Source organism: Capra hircus, chromosome 15 (assembly GCF_001704415.2).
Source record: "Capra hircus breed San Clemente chromosome 15, ASM170441v1, whole genome shotgun sequence".
Classification (NCBI taxonomy): Eukaryota; Metazoa; Chordata; class Mammalia; order Artiodactyla; family Bovidae; genus Capra; species Capra hircus.
Window position 1 is genome coordinate 53,422,718 of NC_030822.1, and position 27,850 is coordinate 53,450,567.

General features: G+C 43.6%; 1 protein-coding gene across 1 annotated transcript in view; it reads left to right on the plus strand.

Annotated features, from left to right (window-relative positions):
* JAML (junction adhesion molecule like) overlaps window positions 78–27,850 on the plus strand; it is a 30,879-nt gene continuing 3,106 nt past the window's right edge. The window contains exons 1-9 of the mRNA XM_005689503.3: window positions 78–1,075; window positions 5,614–5,676; window positions 9,078–9,232; window positions 10,879–11,104; window positions 16,555–16,667; window positions 18,378–18,615; window positions 21,850–21,988; window positions 25,058–25,118; window positions 26,756–26,842. Of these exons, the coding sequence (XP_005689560.1) occupies window positions 5,634–5,676; window positions 9,078–9,232; window positions 10,879–11,104; window positions 16,555–16,667; window positions 18,378–18,615; window positions 21,850–21,988; window positions 25,058–25,118; window positions 26,756–26,842 (1,062 nt within the window). The 5' untranslated portion in view covers window positions 78–1,075; window positions 5,614–5,633. The remainder of the gene's footprint in view (window positions 1,076–5,613; window positions 5,677–9,077; window positions 9,233–10,878; window positions 11,105–16,554; window positions 16,668–18,377; window positions 18,616–21,849; window positions 21,989–25,057; window positions 25,119–26,755; window positions 26,843–27,850) is intronic.

Genomic DNA, 27,850 nt, shown 5'->3' on the forward strand with positions numbered 1-27,850 from the left:
AGCTGTCATGTGAAAGAGAAGGGAGGTGGTTTATGATTTTCGGCACCCAGTAACCATTTGTCTCTGAGCTATACCCCAGCAAAAATCTGCACAGATTCAGAGGTGTGATGGAGCCAGCTCACACCTTAAGAGCTGATTGTTAAATTTTTAGGAATTTTTAACAATTGTTAAAAATGTTGGTAGTTTAAAACAGACCACGTTGTGGGTATTTGCTCAGTTGCTGGCTTACCAGCATACCCTTTCTCAAGAACCATGCGACATAGTCCTGGAGAAGAGCAAGCATTCATCAACGTGTCAAACAATACAGAACAAGTTTCAAAAAACAAGTATGCCCATGTGTAAGTCAAACCAATGCAGGCAAGATTGAAGGTGTGTACACTGAAAACACTTATTTTGAAGTGGTGACTTGAAAGCAAAAGATACCTTGATTCAAAGAAGCTTTGAGTTTTTAATCTAGGATGTCCAAGTCACCCAAGGGATTCTCTGAAGAATAAAATGCTTCTTGTATGCTAGAAATGCTGATGACACATAGTCAGGGGAGATTGACATGCCTCGGTGGTGAGTTGGAGGACGGGACAGGCATATCTTTGGAAGCAGGGATTGGCTATATTGCCCCTCTGTACTGAGAGGAAAAATAGAATTGCAAGATTGCTATATTTTAGATACAGAGCAAAATGTTTTGTGTTAATCTTATATGTATTTTGTTTGCATGAAGCTGACTTCTCAGCTTGTTTACCTGGAACAATTCAACATCCCATCCTAGGAGACTGTCACCTAGAAGAGGAGATGACACCTGCAGAGGTCTGAAGCATGAGGCTTGCCTCAGTAAGGTGAATTTATTACCTCATTTTAGAATGAAAGTGTAAATAAAAATTGAGTAATAGGCCAGCTGACTGAAACGAGAACCTTAATTTGGAGGTTCCTGTTTGTGCCGCTGCAGCCACATCAGGATGCACGCATATGGTTTGATCTGAGCCTGACCTTCTGTGCAGGCAGAAGTGTCTTCAGTCGGACTTGGGAACTGCAGTAGTGGGAGAATTGAGTGAGTTGCTTCTCCTGGTGTTCATCATCTTGGGTAAGCGCCTGCTTTGTATTTCTTAAGCAGTGACTTGAACTTTTCTCACTTGGAAGAAAGCTGGTTCTGAAGGTTCTGAAGGTTTTCATTTAAAGGCCATCCTTTTGGGCTGTGAGGCAATCCCAGAACTGTGAGCCTCTGCAGGAGGACTGCCATAAGGTAGTCTAGTGGGTCCAGTTTTCCTTTCTGCAGTGTAGAGTAACCTGTGTTAAGATCCTCAGAGAAAAACCCAGTAAGGTTTGCTCTTAATAAAAGAGTAAATGATGATGATGATGGTGACAAGCTTTAGCTTTTAAGTTGCTTGTGGCTTTAAGATAGAGCTGTGGCTGGCTGTTCCTTGGACTCATGGCAGAACTCTTCCTTTCTTTTCTCCCAATCCTACACAGGCCAATATTTAACCTTAAGAAGTCAGGAACTTAAACCTCCCAAGAGGGCTAGGCTGTTCATGCTTGCCTCACCATCTGCATGGCCAGATCTCAGGGAAGATAAAGTAGGATGGTTTAGATAGAAGCTGGTCTAAAGGAGGGAGCGGGAGTAATGACTGCCTGAGTGAGGCAAGGTGGTGAGGTTGTTGGTGGGCTCAGTGGCCACTTGTCCTTACTAGGGGCAAACACTTGACTGAGAGAGAGTGCTTCTCCCTTATTTTGTCCTGTAATATTGTAATATTGAGGGGGTCATTTCCACATCCTGTGTGGTCATCTCATTTCTGACGATTTTCTGAAGATTTTTCTGAAGATTTTTTTTTTCTGTTATAATTGTGCCAAAGACAACAATTCCCTTTCACTTTTAATAACAGAAAAGGGGATCCTGATAGTTACAACTCCCCAGGGGTGATAGAAGATACTAACCAAGAGTTATATTGTGAAAGAACCGTGAGCTCAGCTCCAAACATTTGACCAACACATGAGATAACTTACTGTGCAGAATTACCTCAAGAACATGCTGGTGAGAAGATAAATCAGCATCTGGGAAGAAAGCTGGCAGAGTCGAAGATTCAGATGGAGTCCATCAAGGTGTTTAAGGTTCATCTGAGTGCTCCTGCTAGATTTTTTAGAGACTGAGATTCATATATGTATTCTGAATTATTCATCTGAATAATAAAATTCTGAACTATATGTATATATATATATATATATAAAAGCTTATCCATCTACTATTATTTGTCTATCTATATTACATGGTAGGAATTTCTGAATATCTGCCAACTAACTGGGAAACTTGAAACTTGACTCAAGTCATGTTCTTGGCCCATTTAAGTGTTTATTAATTCATCTGATCAGTGGTCCCTGGACTTTCACTCTGGGTCTTACTCTGTGCTGGTGCTGGAGATGCATTGGCCAATAGGCATGGCTCTTGGCCTCATGAAGCTTATAGTCTTAGGGGGTGATGGGATGGAGTACAAGCCTTTAATCAAACAAGCGCTTAAGCAAATAGGTAATTAGAAATTGTGACAAGTGCCCTAAAAGAAAGAGAAATAATAGTACTATTAAAACATGTGGCTAGGATGTGCCCTGGATAGGGTGGTTTGGGAGAGGTTTCCTCAAGGAAATTACATTTAATTTGAAATCTGAAAGATGAATAAGAGTTAACTAGGGGCAGGAGGTGGGAAGAACAATCAGGGGGATCAGATTAATCTTGTTTTGTTAAATGAAGTTCAGGAAAGCTTTGCTCTAAAACACTGATTACTTTCACATGCATGGAGGAGACGTCCATAGTAGTAAGGACACAATCTCTGATCCAGGAGACCCCGGTTTGAATCTGGCTCTGCCACTTGCTCTATGCTGTTAGGCAGGTCACTTCACCAATTTGTGCCTCAGTTTCCTCATGTGTAAAACCTCATAGAGGGTTGTGAGAATTAAATTGGTTAATGTGCAGAGCACTCAGACAGTGCCTGTCACATACTCTTCTCTAGTTTAATGAGTGTCAGCTACTGACTTCTAGCGTGGTGCTAAAACTAGAGAGGAAAAATCTGATCCTTTAATGTTAAGGATAAGGCCTGGGGAGATGGAGTGGTTTCCCAACTATCAAAGAATCAGTTAATGGAATGTCTGATCTGGGAAGAGAATTTTTTTAAAAACTTAATGCTCTTACTGTTAAGTCATCGCTTCTCTATTCATTCACACAGAGTTCTAATGATGCCTTTGAGTACTTAGGACTGAAAATGGGTATCTTCTATTTGTCAGATTGTTGGCACATTTCTTAGAACTTGTTTGTAAAAGATTTGGGTGTGGCTCTGTGTGTCGAGTTTGGTGACTAGATTCAGAATCTTTTTGGAGTCGCTGGTTTCCTCTTAAAATAGAACAGTGCATTTGCAGGATGTCGAAGCTGATTTCAATTTGATGGTTATATTGGCAGCTATCAGCACGTATCCAGTGCAGACACTTCACCAGTGCTGTAGCACAGGCATGGGACAGTCACAAATGAGATGCATTTTGGTCCTGCCTTTGAGGGTGTAGGCAAGTCTACACTGTAATCAATGATTACTCCTCAGTGCAAATAGTGCACTGCTTTGGGGAATATAGGACAACTATTTGCTGGGGAATGAAGGGAGTGCAACCAACTTCCTGGAGAAAAAATTCATCCAGAATACAAGAGGGATTTTAGTTGTCCCAGATATGATAAATTAAAGTTATACTATAAAGGAAGCCCCTTATCATGCTCAGCGATGTATGTGTGGGATAAGGTGGGTGTATCTTTTATACAGAGCTGGAATAAAGCATGCTGTGGCTATCTTGAGAGAGATCTGTATTTTCATTAGAAATACTTATATTGGGGAAAACTTAATGTGACTTTTGGTAGATCTGAGTCAGTGTAATTGTTATCTTCATTGTTGTAATGGATTCAAGAACCGAAACTTAAGAAGTTTCCAGTTCATTCTGATTCATCATTTGCCATTCTTGTAAAGGTAGATTCCCAGAGTCCAAAATCTCCTCTAAAGCTAATAACTCTATTTCCTATATGACTTTTAGGCTTTAAAAAAATGGGATCTTATATAGTAATGCTTTCTATTTTTTTTAAGCAGTGAAATCTACATTCTTACATCTGATTCTTGCGTCGTTATCCCCATGTTATAGGTGAGGAAATTGAGGCTCATCAAGGTCAACTGACTTTCTGCAGAAGCAAGACCTAAGAAGGGCTGCCTTGAACAGCTTGACCCTGATTTTCCAGATGGAGAATTTTTTTTAGTGATTATTTATGGCTGTGTTGTGTGTTCGTTGCTATGTGCGGGCTTTCTCTCGTTGTGGTGTGCTGACTTCTCACTGTGGTGGCTTCTGCTGTTGTGGAGCACGGGCTCTGGGCATGCATGCTTCAGTGGCTGTGGCTACCAGGCTCTGGAGCACAGAGTTGCGGTGCCCAGACTGAGTTGCTCTGTGGCACATAGGATCTTCCCAAATCAGGGATGGAACCCATGTCCCCTGCACTGGCAGGCAGATTCTTTACCACTGAGCCACCAGGGAAGCCCCAGATGGAGAATTTGGTTGATTAAAATTCAGATAAGAAACTCTTAGGTAATCATTTTTTTATAAGTTGGAATGGCCGCCATGTACGTGCTGGACTTCAGCAGAGCTGGCTAGGGTAATATGATGTTAATACACCAAGAAGACCTTTCCTTTCAGCAAATTCTGAGGTAGCATTACTCCAGGATGTTAAGGGTTCAGAGATCATGGCCAAGGCCCACCACAGGAGTAGGTTGGAGCCTAAGGCTGGTTGAACTGTGACTCTTTGGAGTTAAGGTATTTCTGTTTTGTTAAGAAAACTGTGGGGCGTTGTGTAGAACAGCAAATCTATTCCCAGGAAATGGTGGATGCAGTGAAATTTATACCACAGAGATAATAGAGATGCTTTTAAAGTACTTTTGCCTATGTACAGCCCGATTTTCCTTCTACTCATGCTATCCTGCCTGAAAAAGTGAAAAAATAAAATCTGAAAAGTGAAAAATAAAAGTGAAAAATAAAATGGACCTTTCAAGCGGCTTCTTTGTGTCATAGAACTTGGTGAATGCCTTAACTGAGTTTAAAAATTTCCCCCTTATTTGTGTATCTCCTTTCTTACATGTTCAGAACATTCTTTATATATTTAAGGCAGTTGTTTTAATTTAGTTGGAGATATAGGTGAACATTTCAGGCTGAGTATCCTGTAATTTTTCATTTTTATGAAACTCTCAGACTGTAGATTGTTTAGAGTTGTCATCTCAAGGTTACCCTGGAATTATTTGCTTTTAATTCTCTCGAAAAGCAACTTTCATATAATCTTCCCTCACAGCCAATCTGAGGCAGCCCCCAAGTGACTCCAAACACCACTGTTTTGTTTCATCATAGCAGTTACCAGCATCCACTGTTTCTTATTCATGCATTTGCTGCTTTTTTCTCTCCATTTCCCTGCTGCATGCAAACTGCATGTGACCCAGGACCTTGTCTTCCTTGTTCCATGCTGCATCCTACTGCTTCAGAGAAAGACTGGCTCACAGAGGTGCTCACTATTGATTGGTTAAATGAATGAATTCCTAACACTATTTTCTGATTTTTTTTTCTTTTAAGATTGAAAAATTGACAATAGCATGTTTTACCTACTGAAAGTCGTCCTGATGCCAGTGTTCCTGGGTAAGTAGAAGCCAAGGGACCAAGGAGGGTATTTGATTTCTTTCAAGTCTCATGTGTGTTCAGAAGCCAATTTTATGTATTTTCACTTCCCTTTGCTTTGCTGAAACGGAAACCCCAGCCTGGAACTTTATAGTTTTGTTGAAACAGTTGTTTTAGAAGCCAGGTAGCAGACTCTTTCTTGGAAAGCTGAATATTCCTCTGTTTCTATTAGAAACAGAATGCCTTTTGGTCCTGACTGGGTGTTCTATGACCTTCCTACAGAATATGAAGAAAGTTTCTCACTGGCATTCCTGCACTTTCAACTGTTATCTTTAAAACCACAGCTTGTTGCAGATCAGGAAATGAAATCATCAAAGAGAGTCCCTAAGCTCCTGTAATTGTTTCCCTGCTTTAGCCATGCCAGCCTTCTTGCAGTTCCTCAAATGCACTGAGCTCTTGCCCAGTTTTTGATAGTTTCTTTTGCCTAGTACCTTCTCTCCCCACTTCACCCTAGCAAGCCTGCCTAAGCCTTCAGTCTTCTCCTTAAGCTCTACTTCCTTTTAAAAAGCCTGCTCTGGTTGCCTCCCTGAACCGGGTTGGAGTTTCCTGTTCCTACAGTGGTCAAGGCTGCTGCTTTTGGCTCATCTGTTGTCTTTTCATCCTTTAGCTCCCTTTCATCTGTTAGCCCCTTATCTCTCTCTTTATCCCATGGATATGGATGGCTCTGTCAGAAGAATAAATTAATTAGGTGCTTTACTCTCATGACTTTTAAATTTGTTTTCTTAAAAAATTTTTTTTTGAATTTCATTTTAAAATTTATTCTATTTATTTATTTGGCTGTGTTGGGCCTGAGTTGCAGCACTCGGGATCTTTAGTTGTGGCATGTGGGATCAAGTTCCCTGTTGAAGGATTGAACCTGAGGTCCTTGCATTGGGAGCTCAGAGTCTCAGCCACTGGACCACCAGGGAAGTCCAAAATTTTTTATTTTATTGAAGTATAGTTGATTTATAATGTTGTGTTAATTTCTGCTGTGTAGCATAGCAATGCAGTTATACATATATACATACTTTTTCATATTCTTTTCTATTGTGGTTTATCGCAGGATATTGACTGTTGTTCCCTGTAATATACAGTAAGACCTTGTTGTTTATCCATTCCATTTTTCTTTTTTATTAGCTTTTTGGACTTCACGTGGTAACCTAAAGAATGACTCAGCAAAGTGCACAAAAGAATGGTCTTTGCTTTAATTCCAGGCAACATAGCATTTGCACACACATGCAGTTAGACATGTGCACGCACAAGAAAATAGTCCATATTAGAGACTTTTTTTCACCATGGAATCAGGGTTATAATAATCTCAGGGGCTTCCCTGATAACTCAGTTGGTAAAGAATCTGCCTGCAATGCAGGAGACCTGGGTTTGATCCCTGGGTTGGGAAGATCCCCTGGAGAAGGGAACAGCTAGCCACTCCAGTATTCTGGCCTGGAGAATTCCATGGACTGTTTAGTCCATGGGGTTGTAAGAGACTTTAACTTTCACTTTCTTTTCTTTCCAGAGATGGGTGAAGCAGCCTGCAGCATTTTGCCTTTCCATCAGAGACTTAGCAGTCTAACCCCCTGTGGAGTTGCCTCATGACGTGGGCGACCGGGATTGTACTTCTTGATGGAGAGGTTTTCCTCCTCTGTAGAAAGTCTTGATTTCTTCAGTTATTTTTGTACAAAGGCTGCTGGTCAAGTCCAAGTTTCTCTCTGCTTTTCTTGCTGCTCTTACCTTCTAGCAAGCTCATTTAATTCTACAGTCAGCAGTCTTCATATCACATTATATAGCTTCTTATCCCTTTAACCACACTTGAAGCTGCTCAGTTCTTCCTTACAGGAAAATTCCAAATCATTTTTGGAGGTACTTTTGATTTCTTTCAAAATAATTCCCTCCAGAGGGTGGTGAGTTCATGTTTTCTTTCCCATCTTCCCCACTGTGTGTGCCTGCTGTTGGGCAGGAAGTTAACAGTCTTTTCTTGGGACAACAGCTTGGATGGAGAGGCCAGTGCATTTTCTGTTTATACCCAACTCCATTCACTTGGCTCTTCTTTGATGGGAACTGGCCAGCAACTGAATGTGTCTTGCTGTGGTTGTCTCTTTGCATAGAGCATGTCTTATGAAAACAGAAAAATCCATGTGATGGTTTTCTCTTTAGAAATGGTTTTCTCTTTAAGTGAAAAGAGAAATTACTTGAACAATGGACAGATATTGGAGGGGTATGATGTAGACTAACCCCTAGAGGCTGGAAAGCCAGGCTGAGGGCAGAACTGGAGGGGGCAGGTGGGGAGAAAGCCAACAAAGGAAATTCAAGGGAGGGGCCGCGCTCTATATTGACCTAATTACAAGGATCTGCACTACGGCCAGAATCAGCCAGCACATCCAGAGATACGCTTTTGTAGAGGAACGAAAAAAGGAGAAAAACGGAGGGAAGCAAAGTTACCTGTGAACTGGCCTTTCAGTTAGGGGACTGGTGGGAAACCAGGAGCTGGAGACATCATCACCTGCTTATAGGTGCCTAAATTCACGGCCTCAAGGGAGAGGCTTCAGGGTTTCTCTCGTTCTTCTTATTTTTGTTTTGTTTTTTGGCCCTGCTGCGTGCCTTGTAGGATCTTAGTTCCGCAACCAGGGATTGAACCTGTGCCCTCAGCAGTGAAAGCAACTACTGAATTGCCAAGGAATTTCCTCTCTTCTTTCTTTAGAAAGGACATTTCAGGGATGAAGACTAGAAAAGAGGGAGGGTCTAGCTAGGAGCATTGGACAGTATGAAGACTGTAGAAGTCCTTTGACTTGAGCCACATGAGGGTAACCACAGGGTATTTTTCTTACCCTTGGGAATGCCATGCTGGGTTGAATTAAAGGCCTCTGAATACTTTGTTCACGTTGGGTCATTTGCTTAGTCATGTCAGACTCTTTGTGACCCCATTGACTATAGCCCACCAGGCTCCTCTGTCCCTGGAATTCTCCAGGCAAGAATACTGGAGTGGGTAACCATTCCCTTCTCCAGGGTTTTTTCTTGACCCAGGAATTGAACCCGAGTATCCTGCATTGCAGGCAGATTCTTTACCATCTTGAAGTGAAGTGAAGTGAAGTGACGTCGCTCAGTCGTGCCCGACTCTTTGTGACCCCGTGGACTGTAGTTTACAAGGCTCCTCTGTCCATGGAATTTTCCAGGCAAGAGTACTGGAGTGGGTTGCCATTTCCTTCTCCAGGGGATCTTCCTGACCCAGGGATCGAACCCAGGTCTCCTGCATTGCGGGCAGATGCTTTACCCTCTGAGCCACCTGAGCCACCAGCAAAGTCTGCATCTACTTGGAGATTAATACTAATTTTTGTTGTTGAGTGAGTTTGTCTGATGATGTCTCTCTTGCCTGTTGCCTTCTTTAGGTTATTCCTTGGGCCTGAACGACTTGACTGTTTCCGCCGTGGAGCTAACAGTTCACGTGGGTGATTCAGCCCTTCTGGGATGTGTTTCCCAGAGCACAGGAGAGAAACATGTGACCAAGGTAGACTGGATGTTCTCATCAGAAGAGCACACCAAGGTAACAAGGAGGAAACCCTGCTGTGTGTCAGAAGCCCCTGGCCAGTGGTGTCAGAATGTGGGGAGAGGGAGAATCAAGTCATCCCGTGCCATGAGGTGGGGTTTCAGGAGCTGGGTTCTGGAGCTCGCCAGAACTGAGCCGCCTCCTAGTTTGATCTCTTGGTGGTACATAGCTGATTACAGTCAGCTGGGAATGTTACTCAACCTCTCTGAGCTTCACTTCCCCATCTGTGAATAATGGTAATACTTACTTTTCAGGTCACTGAGAAGCTAATAGGAGACATATGCATAAGGTTCTTTTAGTTTCTTTTCTTTCCTGTTTCTCCCATTTGTGGAGTAGCATAGGTGGGTGGGAGGGGTGAGAAGAATGAAAACACATTGGTCTAGACAAAAAGAGTTATGGCCCAGGCACAGAAATGATGTCACAGTAATCTTCAGGAGGGTGGAGATTCTTTTAGCATTCTGCTGATCCATTTAAGTGCTGGGGAATCATCTCTTTCTCCCTCATGGCTGCTTAAACTGTTAGGATTGGCAGGTTCAGCATGGCTGAGTGAGGGAGCTCTTTGGATTAGCAAAAGTGTATGAAGCCTCATCTGAGATTCTGTGGAGATACTTGTGTATCGGGCTCATTTGTGAAATATACTCCAAGTAATGTATGACTGGTAATAAAGTCCTAAGGTTTTCAAATGAAATATTGTTTCAGTAGCTCAGAGCATGTTATTTCCATAATATTACTATCACTCAAATTTTTGTTGCTATTTACTTTTTTCAAAAAAATTTTTTTTTTGCTGCAGACCATTTTTAAAGTCTTTATTGAATTTGTTACAATATTGCTTCTGTTTTATGTTTTAGTTTTTTGGCCCCAAGACGTGGGATCTTAGTTCCCTGACCAGAGATGGAACCCTCCTCACCCTCTGCACTGGAAGGCAAAGTCTTAACCTCCTGACTGTTTATTGTTATAAGAGGGGTGTACCCATGGCCTAAGTGAAAATAAGAATTCCCTATGGCTCTTCCCCCCAGTCTGTAAACCATTTCCTTTGATGACTCCTTCTCATGCCTTATGATGTGCTGCCTGGAGGAGGGTGGAAAGGAGAGGGGTGACAGCTAACGTGGCAGGAATTCTTACAACAGCCTGTCTGTGGGGTTGCATTTAGATGCCATTGAATCCAGGGGCCATGGCAGAACACAGGGAGGTACTTTTCAAAAGTTGTGAGTTTGTGGAATTCCCTGGAGGTCCTGTGGTTAGAACTCTGTGCGCTCACTGCCTAGAGTCCAGGTGCAATCCCTGGTTGGAAAACTAAGCTCCCACATGCCGTGCAGCATGGCCAAACACCAAAAGTTGTGAGTTTGAATCCCCCAAGTGATTTTCAGAGTAGGTGTTACATTTTACCTTAAACTGTAAGAAATGAAAATGTGTTCACCCTGTTTCTCCAGTTGTCTTTGTCTAATAGAAGCCACAGAGTCTTGTGTCAGTTAAAGTATTGTCTGGCACATTCTTCTTCTTAATTGGGTACCAAGTACTTTGATCCTGGTGGTGACGATGACTATGCTGCCTCCATGGAACAGGGGCTTTTGAACTCTGACTTCTGCGTCTGGTGCCAGAAATTTCTGGCTTGAAATTTCCTCTGATGTTGTGTTGCCTTCCAGGATGAGTACGTGCTCTTCTATTACTCCAACATCAGCGTGCCTGTGGGGCACTTCCAGAATCGCGTGCGCTTGGTGGGGGACATCTTACACCATGATGGTTCCCTCCTGCTCCAAAACGTGAAAGAGACCGACCAAGGAAACTTTACCTGTGAAATCCGCTTCCAAATGGAGAGCCTCGTGTTCAAAAAAGTGGTCGTCCTGAATGTACTGCCAGAGGAACCCAAAGGTAATATGAATGCTTACTCAGAGAAGGGCAAAGGGCAAGAGATTTGGTGTGCAAAGAGGGATGTGAACTGATTTTGTTGAGCAAATCCTAGTCAGTGGGCTAGGTACTTACCATGAAGTGAGTCCTCAATAAATGGTGCTTGCTATCTATTATTAGTTTTTTAAAGTAACCCATAGATTAAAAAACATTATCTATTTAATACTTTTGGCTGCTCTGTGTCTTTGTTGCTGCTCGCGGGAGTGGCTACTCTCTACTTGTGGTGTGTGGGCTTCTCGTTGAGGTGACTTCGCTTGTTGTGGGTCATGAGCTCTAGGGCGTGGGCTCCGTAGTTGTGGTGCATGGGTTTAGTTGCCCCATGGCATGTGGGATCTTAGTTCCCAGACCAGGGATTGAACCTGTGCCCCCTGCGTTGGCAGGCAGATTCTTAACCACTGGACCTCCAGGGAAGTCCCAATGGTGCTCTTTAAATAAAAATAATGATGATCATTATTTTATCATTACTTTAAACCTATTTCATCCTTATGAAAATTCTGTGAAGGAAGTACCATGTTTCTCCTTTTCATTTTATAGACGTGTTAACTGAGGCTTAGAGAGTTTAAGTGACTTGCCTGAGGACATATATTTATTAAGTGGCATATCCAATACTTGGACCCTGGTACCTCTGTCAACATAGCTCATGTTCTTTCCATTATACCCTGCTGCTCCCCATAAGTTTTGCAGATTGATGTCTCCATATTTTGTAGGTAACTATGTTTTTTGGGGGATATAAAACAAATGAGCAGGTTTCCCTAACTTCCTAGGACCTCATGTTCCTGTTTATAAATAGCTTCTGTAGTCTGTTGGTTTTAAAAACATGCTCTATAGAACACTTAGGGTCCAAGGGACCTGGTGGGCCACACAGAGGGTGAGAACAAGGCAGGCGGGGACAGAGGACCTAGTCACGCCAGGACCTCAGGTTTCCACCTCCACTACAGCTGAGTCCTTTTCCTTTTTTCTGTTGTATTCTTGGACTTCCAGGTAAGATTTTGTTTGAAGAAAGAATTCTGCTGCTTTAAAAAGTTTGAAAATCACAGAATTAGGGATACTCTTCAAATGTGTGAAGTGGAGACTTCGCTGGTGGTACAATGGATAAGAATCCACCTGCCCATGCAGGGGACACGGGCTTGATCCCTGATCCAGGAAGATTTTACATGCTGTGGAACAACTAAGTCTGTGCACCACAACTACTGAAGCCTGTGCACCCTAGAGCCCATGCTCCGCAGCAAGAGAAGCCACGACGGTGAGAAGCCCGCTCAGTGCAACCAGAGAGTGGTCCCCGCTCTCCACAGCTAGAATAAGCCTGCACACAGCAATGAAGACCCAGTGCAACCAAACATAAAAGATTGAAAAGAAGAAAACAACAACAAAAAAGTGTGAAATGGAAGAGCAGTCTATGTCCTCAGGAGGGCTTGCTGTCTAGTGCAGGAGCTAGGATCTAGACCTGTCTCCCTGCCAGCTTGCGTAGGTCTGTCCTTTCAATGAGCTCCTTTGGAGCACCCAGCTCTCCTCTGGTGACGCACTCATCACACCTGTTCAGTTGTGTCTTCCCTGTCCACTTGCATCTGTGTTCTTGGTCTCATGACCAGCCCCAGGCACAGCACCTGGCACGGAGTATGCAGTCAATAAACATTTGTCAGATGAATGAAATCCTTAGGTTATCATCTCTCACTTGCATCTGATTTCTAAAAAAATGAAGTGGTAGATGGAATTGTGGAAAGTGGCCTCTGACCTCACTCCTAACTTCATATTAATACTTTTTATCAATTGCATTTTTTACTTTGATTTCAAAGCTAGGGCTCTCTGGGAAGAAGAAATGAACCAGCTACCTGTGTCTTCCAAGGAGTATCTTTGAGTTACCCCTTTCTTCTTTGTTCTCTGATGCTGGCCTTGAGAACATGCAAGCATGTCCTACAAAATGGTGCCTTTTCCTGCTTAGAAGAGACACAGAGGGAACAAATCCAAAGCAGGCAATTTTAAGAGTTGAGTCCTTGGGAGTAGGCTAGAGCAATTTTATGGGAGGCAGATATTCTCCAGTAGCCAGTGGAGCAACTGGTATTTACTTTTTCCTTCCAGCCAGAGTGGGAATAGCTCTGAGTGCTAACCACTTGCCTGGTAGCCATCTACTCCCAGGTGGAAACTCATGTACGGCTTCCTCCACAAAATTTACTCTTCAGTTTGTAATTTTTCCGTCTTTCTACTGCTTCAACTCTTTTACTCGTAGTTCTTATTTTAAAAGCTAGAGACAGTTTTATTTTTCTTTTCTTTTCTCTCTCTCTTTTTTAAGAATTTGCTTCCTTGTATTCTGTGAAAGGATTTTAAGGCATCTGAATGTGTGTGTTCACCGATTATATAATTACACTGTATAGATATATAATAGTTAACGAGATGTATAAAGAGAACAAAAAGTAATTGTTGCTCAAGCATGTGCATATTATTTCAATCATGTGATCTGTATTTTTAAGATTCAAAATAGAATTAAAGTTTTCGTAGCAGATAAATTGCCTGAACAATGTTTTGAGTTGTTCAGGGCGAGAAAATACTCTTACTGAAGAGACTCATGCACGTGGTAGGTGGCATAGTAGGTGAGCTTTAGGTGACTTCTGGATCCTAACTTCATTCAGTTCAGTTCAGTTCAGTTCACTCATGTCCGATTCTTTGTGACCCCATGGACTGCAGCATGCCAGGCCTCCTTGTCCATCACCAACTCCCAGAGTTTACTCAAACTCATGTCCTTTGAGTCGGTGATGCCATCCAACCATGTCATCCTCTGTCATCCTCTTCTCCTCCTGCCCCCAATCCCTCCCAGCATCAGGGCCTTTTCAAATGAGTCACCTCTTCGCATCAGGTGGCCAAAGTATTGGAGTTTCAGCTTCAACATCATTACTTCATTACTCTAGTTATTTTTATTCTATTCTAATCTCTTCTCAATTAATGAAGGTCTGTGATACTAGAAAGAAAGAAAGTGAAGTTGAAAGTGGAAGTCACTCAGTCATGTCTGACTCTATGAAACCCCATGGACTATACAGTCCTTGGAATTGTCCAGGCCAGAATACTGGAGTGGGTAGCTTTTCCCTTCTCCAGGGGATCTTCCCAACTCAGGGATCAAACCCAGGTTTCCCACATTGCAGGCAGATTCTTTACCACCTGAGCCACAAGGGAAGCCCAAGAATACTGGAGTGGGTAGCCTATCCCTTCTCTAGCAGATCTTTCCAACCCAGGAATTGAACTGAGGTCTCAGGCATTGCAGGCAGAAACTTTATCAACTGATCTATCAGGGAAGCCCCATGATACTAGAAAAAGCCTACAAAGGTCCACCTAGTCAAAGCTATGGTTTTTCCAGTAGTCATGTATGGATGTGAGAGTTGGACCATAAAGAAAGCTGAGCAGTGAAGAATTGATGATTTCGAACTGTGGTATGGAGAAGACTCTTGAGAGTCCCTTGGACTGCAAGGAGACAAAAGCTGTCAATCCTAAAGGAAACTAGTCCTGAATATTCATTGGAAGGACTGATGCTGAAGCTGAAACTCCAATACTTTGGCCACCTGATGGGAAGAATTGACTCATTGGAAAAGACCCTGATGCTGGGAAAGATTGAAGGCAGGAGGAGAAGGGGACGACAGAGGATGAGATGGTTGGATGGCATCATTGACTTGATGGACTTGAGTTTGAGCAAGCTCCGGAAGTTGGTGATGGACAGGGAGGCCTGGCCTGCTGCAGACCATGGGGGTTGCAAAGAGTCAGACACAACTGAGCGACTAAACTGAACTGATAATACTAGAAAGGAGGGAAGATAATGAAATAATTAAAAGTCCATGTTTTAGAATCACATCTGACAGGCTTTAAATTTTAATTTAGAGAAAGTTCCTAATATTTGAAAGACAAATTTCAGGTGTATAGACAGTTTTCTTACAAATAAAAATAATGTTAACTTCCTGTACTTTTGCGCTAGAATCAGCCATCTCTCCACTTATAAGAGGTGATAACAGTAAAGGGGGTGAGAACGCGTGGGCTTTGTTTTCACTCAGGCCTGGGTGTGAGTTCTGCTCTGCCTTTTACTGGCCATGAAGCGCTGCGCTCATGCGGTTTCTTCCTCTGTGAAATGGGAGGATAATAGTACATATCTCAAAATATTGTAATGACTAGGTGATAACCTAGGTGTTTAGCACATGTCTGGTGTGTTGAAAGAATTCTGAATATTTAGTTCTTATTATTGCATTTAAAATATAGGGTTCAATTCTTGATATACTCATAGATTTAGAGGGCATTTTCTTCACGATTGATATTCTTTGGAGTGAATTTTTATTACTTCCAAAATAATTCCCTCCATAGAGTTCCAAGTTCATAATATTTTCTTTTGCTTTCCTCCCATTGTACATCTTTCCTGCTGAGTGGGAAGTTAGTGTTCTCCCAGGGACACAATTTGGATGAAAAAGTTAGCTGATGTACTGTGTTGCTTTGTGAGCTTTGCTCAATGCTCTTTTGAAGGAACTCTGTCCAAATAAGACCTAGACTTGTGTCTCCCTTAAATACCATCCTGCCTTTCATTTCTTGACTGACTTTGTGGTTCATTTATATAGAGCACTGTTGAAAAATCAGAAGCATCTTTCTAATTATTTTCTTTTTCAGGGACTTCTTAAAGTGACATAAGTAGTAAATATATGATGGGATCAGCTGTTTACACAAATAAGCAGGAGGAAAAGACTACGAGTTGGAAAGCCAAGAATGGGAGGAAGGGGGAGCAGGTGTGGAAGGGGGAACAGGTGGGGAAGTGGGGACAGGGATTAAAATGAGAGAAAAGTCAAAAGGAAAACTGTCTGTTGTTTGACCTAATTAGCAAGCAGTCCTGTGACCTATAGTCTAGCGAGAATTGTCCTAAGCAAGTCCTAAGACAACTTGTAAAAGAATTAAGTAGAAGAGAGTCACCCATGATTCAGTTTTTCACCTGGGAGAGCCAGTGGGTTATTTATAAGAATGAGAGTTATTTCTACTTCCTGATTATGTTAAGCAGATGTGGTTCCTCAAGTGGGCGAACAGAAAGTGGAGGGCTTCATGGTTTTCCATTCTTTGTTACAGGCTTGAAGTGAAGTTGGGGCTTGTGGGAGAAGTTCTAGGAAAGGAGAAGGAGAAAGGAATTAAAGAGAAGCCAGAAAGTGTTTCTTGACATCAGTGGGACCCTCAGACTTGATGTTGTGCTGGCAGCTAGAGGGTGCTGTCTTATCCTTGGGGTATTGTGTGGGTTTGATGAGAGGCCTCCGAATATTCTGGCCGCACAGAGGGAAAGTGTGCAGTGTGGGGTGGTGACATTGGTTTTACTGCTGAGGATCTTTGGCTAAACATGATCTCTTCCAGAAGTTCTTTGGCTTCTAGAGACTATACTTTGAGTGTGACTTGATTTATCATTTTATCCCCAGAGCTGATGGTTCATGTGGGTGATTCGACTCGGATGGGATGTGTTTTCCACAGCACAGAAGAGAAGCACGTGAGCAGGGTAGACTGGACGTTCTCATCAGGAGAGCCTGCCAAGGTACGGAGGAGACGCCCTCGTTGTGTGGTGCCAGGACAGAGTGGGGACAGCAAGAACCTAGGCATCAGGTGCCACGTGGCGGTCTTATGAGGGCTTGGACTTTGGAGTTTGTTAAAACAAACAAACAAACAAAACTGGGCCTCTTAGCTTGGCTGGGCAATTTCAGCTTCCAGTTGGGAAAAATGACTAATGAAGATGGTGGAGAAGTAAATGTTGCTACTGCTCGACTTTTTGGGTTGTCAAGATGCATCTAGGACATGGTGATGTAGAACACTGGTTCATGACTTGGCTACAGCATCTTGGTTTTATCCTTTCTCTCTCTTTTCCTTTTTATAGAATTCATGGAATAACAAGGGGGAATGCTTTTGGTGACCAATGGGTTAGGCATAAGAATGATCGTCTTATTTGGGTTATTTTTGTGAGTTTTCTTCTGCACCCCTTCACCCCATTTATGTGATAGGATTTTCTTTGTCTTCATGGATGTGTTGAATGTTGGGATTAGTAATCCTGGAGGCCAAGATGAGGAGGGTACTTCACAGGAAGGCTGAAGCAGTAAACAGCAGGTTAGTTCATTAGACCAGTAGATGTCAACTATGGCATGGTGATGTCCTGATGAGTCAAGCTGTGTCTTGAGAGACATCCCACATAACTTATTGTTAATAAAAGTTAAGATACAAAGCTTAGAAAAGATTTACCTTTTACAAATGAAGACATATTCCAGGTCATCCATACAAAATGTCATTTACACTCAGTTGATTCCTATATGCTGTTTGAGTGGATCAGAAAGGATGGCTTCATGGTGGGGTCTGGGGAATTACAGGTAGTTTCAGGTTCACCTCTGGGAACCCATTGTATATTTAATTGTCATCCACCAAACTGAGTCACAGCAGAACATAAGATGATAGTTGACATTTGTGAGTTATTAATTTGAATCACAAGAGACAACAGGTTAGGTGCCAGGTCTTTTCATTCATATTTGTGTCTGTATCTTCATTTCCTGTTCTTAGAAACTTCTAAAAACTAATGGTATTTATATACTTTTTTGAAAAATTCTGACACTTTTTTATTTAACAAGTATTTTTAAAGCACCTGTTATATGGTGAACACTCAAAGCTCCTGCCCTGGTGGGAGACTTACAATCAAGATGGAGGGAGATACATAGAAAAATAATGAGGAAATAGGAATTTCCCTGGTGATCCAGTGGTTAAGAATTTGTCTTGCAATGTAGGGACACTGGTTTGATCCCTGGTCAGGAAACTAAGATCCCACATGCTGTGGGGCAACTAACACCCAATGCAGCCAAATAATAGTAATAATGAAGAAATATATACACAGTATGTCAGGTAATAGTAAGAGCTATGGAGAACAAGAAAGCAGGCTTTTGTGATTGTTTTTTTATGTAGGTGGTCAGGGAGGCCTCACCAAAAAGGTAACATTTGAGTAGAGGTCTCGGGGAAGTGAAGGAGGCAACCATGTATCTGTCTAGGTGGGAAGAGTGTTCCAGGCATAGGGAGCAGCAAGTGCAAAGGCCCTGAGGCCAGCACTCAGGAGCAGCAAGGAGGCTGGTGTGGACACGTGTGTCCGTGGCTTTGTGTTTTCTGATACTTTCTGATGATACCTTTACTGCTTCTACATGTAGGGCCTCTGAATCCCGAGAGCTCCCTCCAACCCCAGTCCTTCAGTCTCTTACATTTTGCCTTTCCCTTCTAGGAGGAGATTGTGTTGTGCTATCAGCCCAAACTCAGGGCACCCAAAGGGTACCCCCAGAACTGGGGCCGCTTCTGGAACCGTGTGAACTTGGTGGGAGACACTTCCCGCAATGATGGTTCTATAATGCTCCACGGACTGAAGGAGTCTGATGGAGGAAACTATACCTGCAGTATCTACCTGGGGAACCTGACCTTCAGGAAAACCACTGTGTTGCAAGTGATCCTGAAAGAGCCCCGAAGTATGTAACATCTGGCCGGGTGGGGAGGAGGGGCTGCATAGCTGGTAGGTAGGGGCACCACTAGGGTGAAGCTGGAGAGGCTTCTAGGATGCAAAATTTAAGGAGGCATCACTCTCAGGTCCTGTACTTGCCTGCCCCTGATAAGCCTCGTACTTATCAAGCACTCCTACTCTGTGCTTGCATGACCTTGAGAGTAATCCCTCCTTAAATTTGGTCCCCTAGGCACCTTGCCTGCCTCACCCTAGTGCTTCCCTGATGGTAGGTCAAGGGAAAAAAAGGTAATACTACTGAGTGAATGCCAACCCCTCTGCCAAGCTTCACTCATGGTTTCTGTAATATACCAATTTAAAGATACAGGAGCTCAGAGATGGATTGGGGTCATTTTGACTTGGCTTCAAAGGAGATGCTCTATGCTCTGTAGTAGAAGGGAAGATGCTCCTGAGCTGGTGAGAGACATCAAAGAACAGAGGAAACAGGAAGGGGAAGGAACCAAAAATAGAAGGAGTTTCTGATCCCAGGTTCTTTATTCTTGCAGTGTGTATTAAGGCCATTGGTGAGGAAGAGAGTAAAGACTCAATTGTGTTGACTGAGAGAGGTTGATAAGTAAGGGGTTAAAGTTAAACCAGAACCCAGTTAGCAGTCAGGATGTGGCCTGTGGACTTTGCCTTTTGCGAGGGCCCCAGGGGTTGGCTGTGGTTGGCTGGGGGCAGGGATAGGGGTGAGGAAGCACCTCTACCCTCAATACCTCTGGCCAGAGACTTAAGTCCATGGAGGCGCCTTCTTGTCAGTAATGGAGGATGCCAGCTGAGAGGGAAGCAGGACAGATGGCTTTCTTCACTCTCAGAAGTCTTCCCTCTGCTTCGCAGGAAAGAGAAGCCATTAGCGGGGGCTCATGCAACTTCTGAGCCCTCCACACCCGCAAGCAGACCTCCATCTACTCCATCCTCGTCTTTGCCTGCCATCCTGAGCTCCCTTCCCTCTGGGGGTTTATCTGAGCCGCTGTGCTTCTCCTCCTTCTCAGGACCCTCACAACATGCCTCTAAGCTCACACGGTCCATGGGCTTCTGCCATTAAGCTCACGCATACACTCAACTCTTCCCCTTACCCGTGTCCTTGTCTACTTTAGCTCTCACCCTATGTCATACCTTTTCTTTTCTCTCCTCTTTCACTTGACCTTTATTTATTTATTTATTTTAATTGGAGGATAATTACTTTGCAGTATCGTGCAAAGTACATCAACATGAATCGCACATAGGCATACACGTGTCCCTTCCCTCTTGAACTCCTCCCCACGTCCCTCCTCACACCACCCCTCCAGGAGACACAGACATAAAGAACAGACTTTTGGACTCAGTGGGAGGAGTCGAGAGGGTGGGATGATTGGAGAGAACAGCATTGAAAGATATATATTACCATATGTAAAATAGATAGCCAGTGTCTTACTTTTTCTTGAAACACCTTTATTGAGATACAACTCACACGCCACACAATTCACCCATTTAAAATGTACAACTCAGTGGTTTTAGTATATTCTGAGTTGTGCAACTTTCATCGTGATACATTATGCATTTCTTTCTAGACACAGTCAGATAGTTTGCTAAAGGACTGAACTCAGCGTCTTCTGTCTCATCTTGCATTAACTCCTAGTACTCTGCAGTCAGCCTTCTACTTGCACCTCTCCTCCAGTGTAGGTCACCAGTGGCACTCTAACTGTCCATCCTTGACCTTCCCCACCCCAGTAGCATTGAACACCATGTTCTGTGCACATGTAATATATTCTGTTAGACGCAACCTATCTGTCCATCCATCCATCCATCCATCCATCTCTGTATATGAACTCCACCCAGATATTCCACAAATACTCAAACACAAATAATCCAAATCTACCACTCACACCTCTCCCCTGCCCACCTCTCCAACCTCAGTCGATGCCACTGCTATCGACACAATTATCCAACTGGATAATCATACTGGATATTATCCAACTGGATAATTGCCTGGGAGTTGTTCTTGATTTTTCCCTTTCCCAGGACCCCTAGTCTAACAAGTCAACAGGTCCTGTGATTTCTACTGCTGACTTTGGATCTGTCTTCTTTCTCATCTGGCACCATCCCCTGGCATCATTCTGCCTGTCGACCTGTCTTAGACTGTAGGCCTCTCACCAGTCTCTGCTTTCGCTTTGTCGCTACCCCTCATTCTCGGTGCGATCTTTCTCAATCACAAATCTGAACTTCCTACAACCTTTCAATGTCTTCTCCATTGCCTACAGAAAAAAACAAAACACAAAGCAAAACGAAAAATTGAAACAAACTCCTCATTGAGATAATCAAGGTCCTTCATGACTTAAATCCTATTATCTACCCAGCCTCATTCCCCATCACGCCCTCAAACACAGCCTTTGACCCAGAGCTGTGAACCTCTTTCTAGTTTCTCTAAGCACCATCCTGAACCGAAAGGTTCCAGATGTTGAGTTTAATGTCCCTACCTCCCCCACCCCAATCCTTCTCCCATTGTTGCTAAAATCTTCGATAGTTCGTTTCAGACTCAAACTTTAGAACTTTTGCTGACAAAGTCTCAGGTTCTGCTCCCCATAGAACCGGGAGCCCTTTCCTCAGTGCTGCTTTGTCCCGCATGCGGACTGCTCTCACAGTGCCTATAGCGTCCGTGGCATTCCGTGCACACCCTCCCCCTCCTTGAGGGCACGGACCATGCGTCATTGGTCTTTGTATCTTCTGTGCCTAGTACTATCTGGCACCCAGGAGGTGTTTGATGTATGTGTTCGGAGTGAATTGAGGAAATGGGTGAAGGGTGCTATATAGATGGATGGAAGTGTCGTGCTTGGTATCACGACTATGGGGCTGTGTTGTAGCCTAGATACCTTTGAAAACAATCACTTCACCACAGAAAGGGCAGCAGCCTGTAACATGTCTGTTTTTGGTGAACCACATTTTAAGATAGAATTGTTAACGTAAACGGAAACTCTGCTGTACGTCAGGTGATATTCTGTTTACCTACCCACTTTCATCTATATTTTAAGGGTAAAAAGGGGTGGGCAAAGGCTGGTTCTCAATCTAAAGGGGTCAGCTGGAGTCCCAGTGCTTCCATGTGGGGTGAAGTCTGGCCTTCTCCCCCTGCTTCCTGACGTGGCAGTTGCTGCTTGGCATAGAGCTGGTGAGGCTCCCAGCTCTTCTCTGGAATGTTGCGGCTCTGTCATCGCTCTTCTCCTTTCCCAAGCACTGGTGACCCCGGTAGCCCTCAGACCAGAGATTCTGGATGGTAACCAGCTGGTGATCATCGTGGGGATTGTCTGCGCCACCATCCTGCTTCTTCCGGTTCTGATACTGATTGTGAAGAAGGCCTATGGAAATAAGAGGTACGGGGCTGCTCCCATCTCTTGGGCTGGGAGGCTGAGGCGCCTTTAGCCTGAAGTGGAAGAGAGTGATAGGACCCTATGCGTACCATTTTCAGGGAAGGGTGTATTTTATTTATTTTTAGAAAGGTTTATTTATTTGTTGCGGTGGGTCTTCTCTAGTGGCGACCAGTGGGCTTCTCGTCACAGCGGCTTCTCTTGTTGCTGACACGGGCTCTAGGTGCTCAGGCTTCAGTCATTGCAGCAAGTGGGCTCAGTAGCTGTGGTGCACAGGCTTAGCTGCTCCATGGTGTGGGGGATCTTCCTGGACCAGGGAATCGAGCCTGTCCCCTGCATTGGCTTGAGGATTTTTAACCAGTGAACCACCAGGGAAGCCCAGAAGGGAGTATTTTAAACCAGCCACCATCTGGGGTAATCGTGTTAGATGTCGTCATCTAGTGACCCCACCCCTTTTGCTCACTGTTCAGTCCCTAAGTCGCCTCTGACTCTTTTGCGACCCCATGGACTGTAGCCTGCCAGGCTCCTCTGTCCGTGGGATTTCCCAGACAAGAATAGTGGAATAGGTTGCCATTCCCTTCTCCAAGGGATCTTCCTGACCCAGGGATCAAACCCATATCTTCTGCATTGGCAGGTGGATTCTTTACCACTGAGCCACCAGGGAAGCCTCCTCTGTTCTTGGTTGTCCTGAAAGGCCTTGCACATTCCCACATCATCCTCATTTTATAATATTACAAAGACTTACAAATGTTTGTCCAAGTGGAGCATAATTAACAGTATAAATCCTATGCAAGAACCATAATGGTGCTATTCAATGCCTGAGAGAAATGATTTTTGAATTAGCCATAGTACGTATACACTTTTTAGAGAAGCTCAGATTTTGAGGGTTGTCAGTGACTTTATTTGAAGGACCACATTTTAATTATGAGAAGCTACTTTTGAATGGACAGCCTCTCAGGTCCTAAATTATTTTTAGGGAATGTATTTTTAAAGGCTTGAAGTTCTCCTGTACATGCATGCTCAGAGTTGTGTCTGACTCTTTGCGACACCATGGACTGTAGTCCTGCAGGCCCCTCTGTCCATGGGATTTTCTAGGCAAGAATACTGGAGTGGGTTGCTATTTTCTCTACCAGGGGATCTTCCTCGCCCAGGGATTGAACCTGTATCTGTTTGTTTCCTGCATTGAACAGGCAGATTCTTTACCAGCTGCACCACCTGAAGTTCTCCTAGTATCTCAGAAATTTGCAGATGCTCTGGCGTGAGCATCTTGCTAGGGCAAGTTGACCCTCCTTTTGAAATAGTGTCAAGGGGCAAGAACCCCCATTTAGACTGAGTAGAGCTGGCTTTTAGGTCTCCTTTCCCCATGGGACATGGATCATACAGAAACTGCTGGTGTCTGCTAGGTTTGCATTTGACTCCCCAGGGGCTTTCTGACTTGGTTTTGAAATTGAAAGTCTTTGCTCTGGGCAGGTGTGCAACACAGAACGAAGAGTTAGACAATGTGGCTTCCCTATCAGCTCACTTCCCTGATCTGGACCTCAGTTTCTCTCAAAATGAAGAACAGAACTCCCATGTCTGTGTATCTGTTTATTCTAAAGAATAGTCAGATGGATGTGTTGAGATTTGTGCATAAACATGGTTGCCGTAACAAAGGTTATAATTAAAAACTGAAATCATTGCCTGAAAATCAGTGCCTGTCAGAAAGGTAATGATCCAATGAATTGGTATTCCAGTCGATGAAATACTGCTCAGCTCTGTATGTAATGATGGGAAAAGATGTCCAAGAAGTAATATACAATGTATAGTAGGATCTTATTTTAATAAAAAAGTAAATTATGTAATTCTCACTTCAGCAGCACATATACTAAATATATTCTGTGTGAGTATACTTATGCAATGAGAGAAGTTTGGAAGGATAATTTAAAAATACTAATAGTGCTATTTGGGAGAAAAGAAAAGGTTTGTCCTACGAGGGTAGGAGGTTTACTGGAACTTGAACTTCAGACTGTCTACATTTCTGTATTATTTATACTAAATATATTCTGTGTGAGTATACTTATGCAATGAGAGAAGTTTGGAAGGATAATTTAAAAATACTAATAGTGCTATTTGGGAGAAAAGAAAAGGTTTGTCCTACGAGGGTAGGAGGTTTACTGGAACTTGAACTTCAGACTGTCTACATTTCTGTATTATTTGAATTATTTTACAATCAGAGCATACAACTTTATAATCAGGAAATATGATTAAAATATTTACACTTTGAGACAAAAAAAACAGATTCCCTTCTAGCTTTAACCCTGGTTGTTGTTTTTAGCTGTACTTCAGGCCAAAGTAGAAAAACGGAAGGCCATTCAGTAGCAAAAGCAGAAGGCAGATGGTCAAGAGATCAAAGGCCAAGGGGCAAGGAAGAGGCCAGAGCTCATAGCCCTAGGTGTTTGCGGGGTTGATTCTGCTTGTCCTTCTCCCAGGAAGAGTCCCAGAGCCTTTGAACTGGTGTCTTGCTGAGTTTCTGCTGCCCCCTGCTGGTCCAGCTTCTTCTCCCTAGTCCTCGGAAATGATGATATCGAATCCCATGGAGTCCCTCTATTAAATCACTTACAGTTGTTCTGGACAGGAAGTTATTAGGGTGACAGTGGAGAGGCTGAGGGCTTCCCTTGTGGCTCAGCTAGTAAACAATCCGCCTGCAGTATGGGAGACATGGGTTCGATCCCTGGGTTGGGAAGATCCCCTGGAGAAGGGAAAGGCTACCCACTCCAGTACTCTGGCCTAGAGAATTCTATGGATTGTATAGTCCATGGGGTTGTAAAGAGTCAGACACCACTGAGCAACTTTCACTCACTAGAGAGGCTAAAGCTGTCTTCAGCCCAGGCTTTATCTAAATACTTATCTGCTCTCCATTAAAGAGATGCATGCCTCAGATTCTAAGCTGAGCTGTGTAGTGCGGGCTGAAGGTGTCTAGAAGTGGGTCCTCCTCTGGGGTCTTTTTTTAATAAAAACTCTCTGTGGTCTTGTGTTATCACCCTTGACTCTACAATGCCAGGTGGTTAATTGCACGTGCTTTTCATGTCTTTGCAGTTCAGTCACTTCCACCACTCTGGTCAAAAGCCTGGAGAACACAGAGAAGGCTCGTGCAGAGGTAAGAGAGGAATTCTGCCATTTTGGAACCTCCCTGGCAGTCCAGTGGTTAAGACTCTGTGCCTCCAATGCAGGGGGACATGGGTTTGATTCCTGGTCAGGGAACTAAGAGCCCACAGGCCTGCAGGGCCAAATAAATAAATAAAATAATAAAAAAAGACAAACCAAAAAACAGAATTATGCTGTTTTGCAGCTGTGCCCCATGAGGACAAGTGGAGACTGCTCCAGCACCCAGGTGGTGTCTTTATCATTCTCCTGAGAACTGTGTCTCATTCATTGTTATGTCTCAGCACCTCCAGTGCCTGGCCCAGAGCAGTGCTTAGGAGATCTCCATCACGCAGTAACAGCCCAGGAGAAGTAAATAGCTTAGTGAGTAGGGGTGGGCGGGGCCAGCCCAGCAGCCCAGCCCAGTCTTGGAGGGTCCTGGGAAAGAGGACTGGACTTGAAATTGAAAAGTCCCAGTTCAAGCCCAGCTCTGCCACTCCCTGAACCTCTGATTTCTCATCCCCCAAATGAGGATAAGGACAAACATATTTGCCCAGTTGTGAGGTTCAAATGACATGATGCTGTGTGCAAGTGCTCTATAGTCTCTGAGGCATTGTATCAATATGAGGGGTGATTATGATCCACTCTGAGGTTCAGTGAAGGGGTTAATAGTTCAGATTAAATATTCAGGAACCTTTAGAAAGAGAGAATCAAGAACTTTTTCTTGATCATACTAGTTTGTGATAGTTTATATAAATAATAAATAATTGCTACTAGGAACTGAGAAATGGACTAATTTCCTTGAACTCCCTCCCCCCTTTTTGTTCTTTCTCTTCTTCCCTCCTTCCTTCCCCCTCCCTCCCTCCCTCTTTCTTCCTTCCTGTTTTCTTCCTTCCCGTCTTCCTTTCTTTCCTTTGAAAAACTCTTCTTACATACCTATCCATCTTTTGGGCTGTTTGTGCCTCACATCATAGTACAGGGGACTCCAGAAGTCGAAGAATTTGTCCCTGGATGATATCACTTCCCCAAATAGTGACAGGGACGGGAGTCACAAAGTACCCCTGACCTCGCAGACATGAAGTTCAGTGAGGGCTGTTCTTGCCAGTTAAGCCCTATCGGAGAGATGACGACAATTACGTGCTGATGAATGCTGTCCTGCCAAGACTCTAATTAGGAGGAAATTAACCACAAAATTCAAATCATTAGGCAGAATAAGAATTCTCTGCTGCTACCTCAATGCCCATCCAAACAAAGATGTTGGACATTTTTTTTTTTTTTTTTCTGGTCATACCATGGGACAAGTGGAATCTTAGTTCCTGGACCAGGGATTGAAACCGGGCCCCCTACATGGGGCTTGTGGAGTCTTAACCACTGGACCACCAGCGAAGTCCCGGAGATTTGACTTTTGAACCAAAGAATCTGGTCCTTAATATAGAGCTCCTTGCCAATGAGTTAATTTTCAGAAGCCTGAGGACTGGATTATTGTGACCTACGATCATTCTGCAGCCCTCAATAACCCCCAGAACCCGCTGATTTGGGGCTTGATGCCCTGTGAACATAGGGGGTCATAAGAACATAGAAAAGAAAGCCTTTTCTCTGGCATGTAAGATTTGTTGAGTTTTAAGAATGTTTATATGATTTTCTCCCCTCCAGAAACACATTTATTCCTCAATAACCACACAAGAGGTGAACGATGAGGAAGAATCAAGTGGAAAATCAGAGGCCACCTACATGACCATGGTGAGGAATGTTCTGGGTCCCACTGAGCCCGGTGTCTGGAGGCAGGAAATGGACTTGGGAAGGATATGGCAGACTCACGGGGGATGGATGTTGCTAGGTTTCCTGGTGGGAGCAGGGGTGGGGGTGGGGGTGAGGTGGGGTGGTGGTGGGGTGGGAGGACACTCTGCTGAAGGCAGAGCTATTTCTAGATAGTTGGAAATTGTAAGAAGTTGAAGCTCTGCTGGATAGAAGAGTAGTAACAAACTTGTCCTTATACTCAATTTCGAGTCTTCTGAGCATCTCTAGGGCTAGAGAGGGTTGATCTCAGAGGTAAAAGGAAGTGCCATCATGAGGTTAGACAAAGATCTCTTCCTCATCAGCACAATACTGGTTTAACACAATGTAGTGAAGAGGGACTGGAAGATCCTTGTACAAAAATCATGTCATGAGGAACTGTTTTCCTCCCTTTCAAAAGGTCCCTTCCGACTCTTAGATTTTTCTGTTCTTGCAGCTTAAGATCATTATTTGCACTTTATTAACTGAACACAACACAGATTTGCCATGCGCATTAGATGCTTATATACACATGCCTGCAAGCCCAGCACCAATAACTTCCTAGTGCGTGTTGTGGTAAGGAATTGCTATATACGATTCAAGCCCTAGGTCCCTTAATGAGTTCCATGTCTTTCCCTAAGTCCTCTTTATGCTAGTAACGCTCTTTATTTGATGCACCACTAACTATGAGAACTCTACTGTTTATGCTATTTTACCCAGTGCTCCTTTATTTGCAGCCCTTACAGTTTTCCTATGGTGTCGGGATATTTCATTGTTGTTGTTTAGTCGCTAAGTCATATCTGACTCTTTCGTGACCTCATGGACTGTAGCCTACCAGGCTCCTCTGTCCATGGGATCTCCAGGCAAGAATACTGGAGTGGGTTGCCATTTCCTCCTCCAGGGGATCTTCTTGACTCAGGGATCCAACCTGTGTCTCCTGCATTGGCAGTCAGGTTCCTTGCCACTGAGCCATAT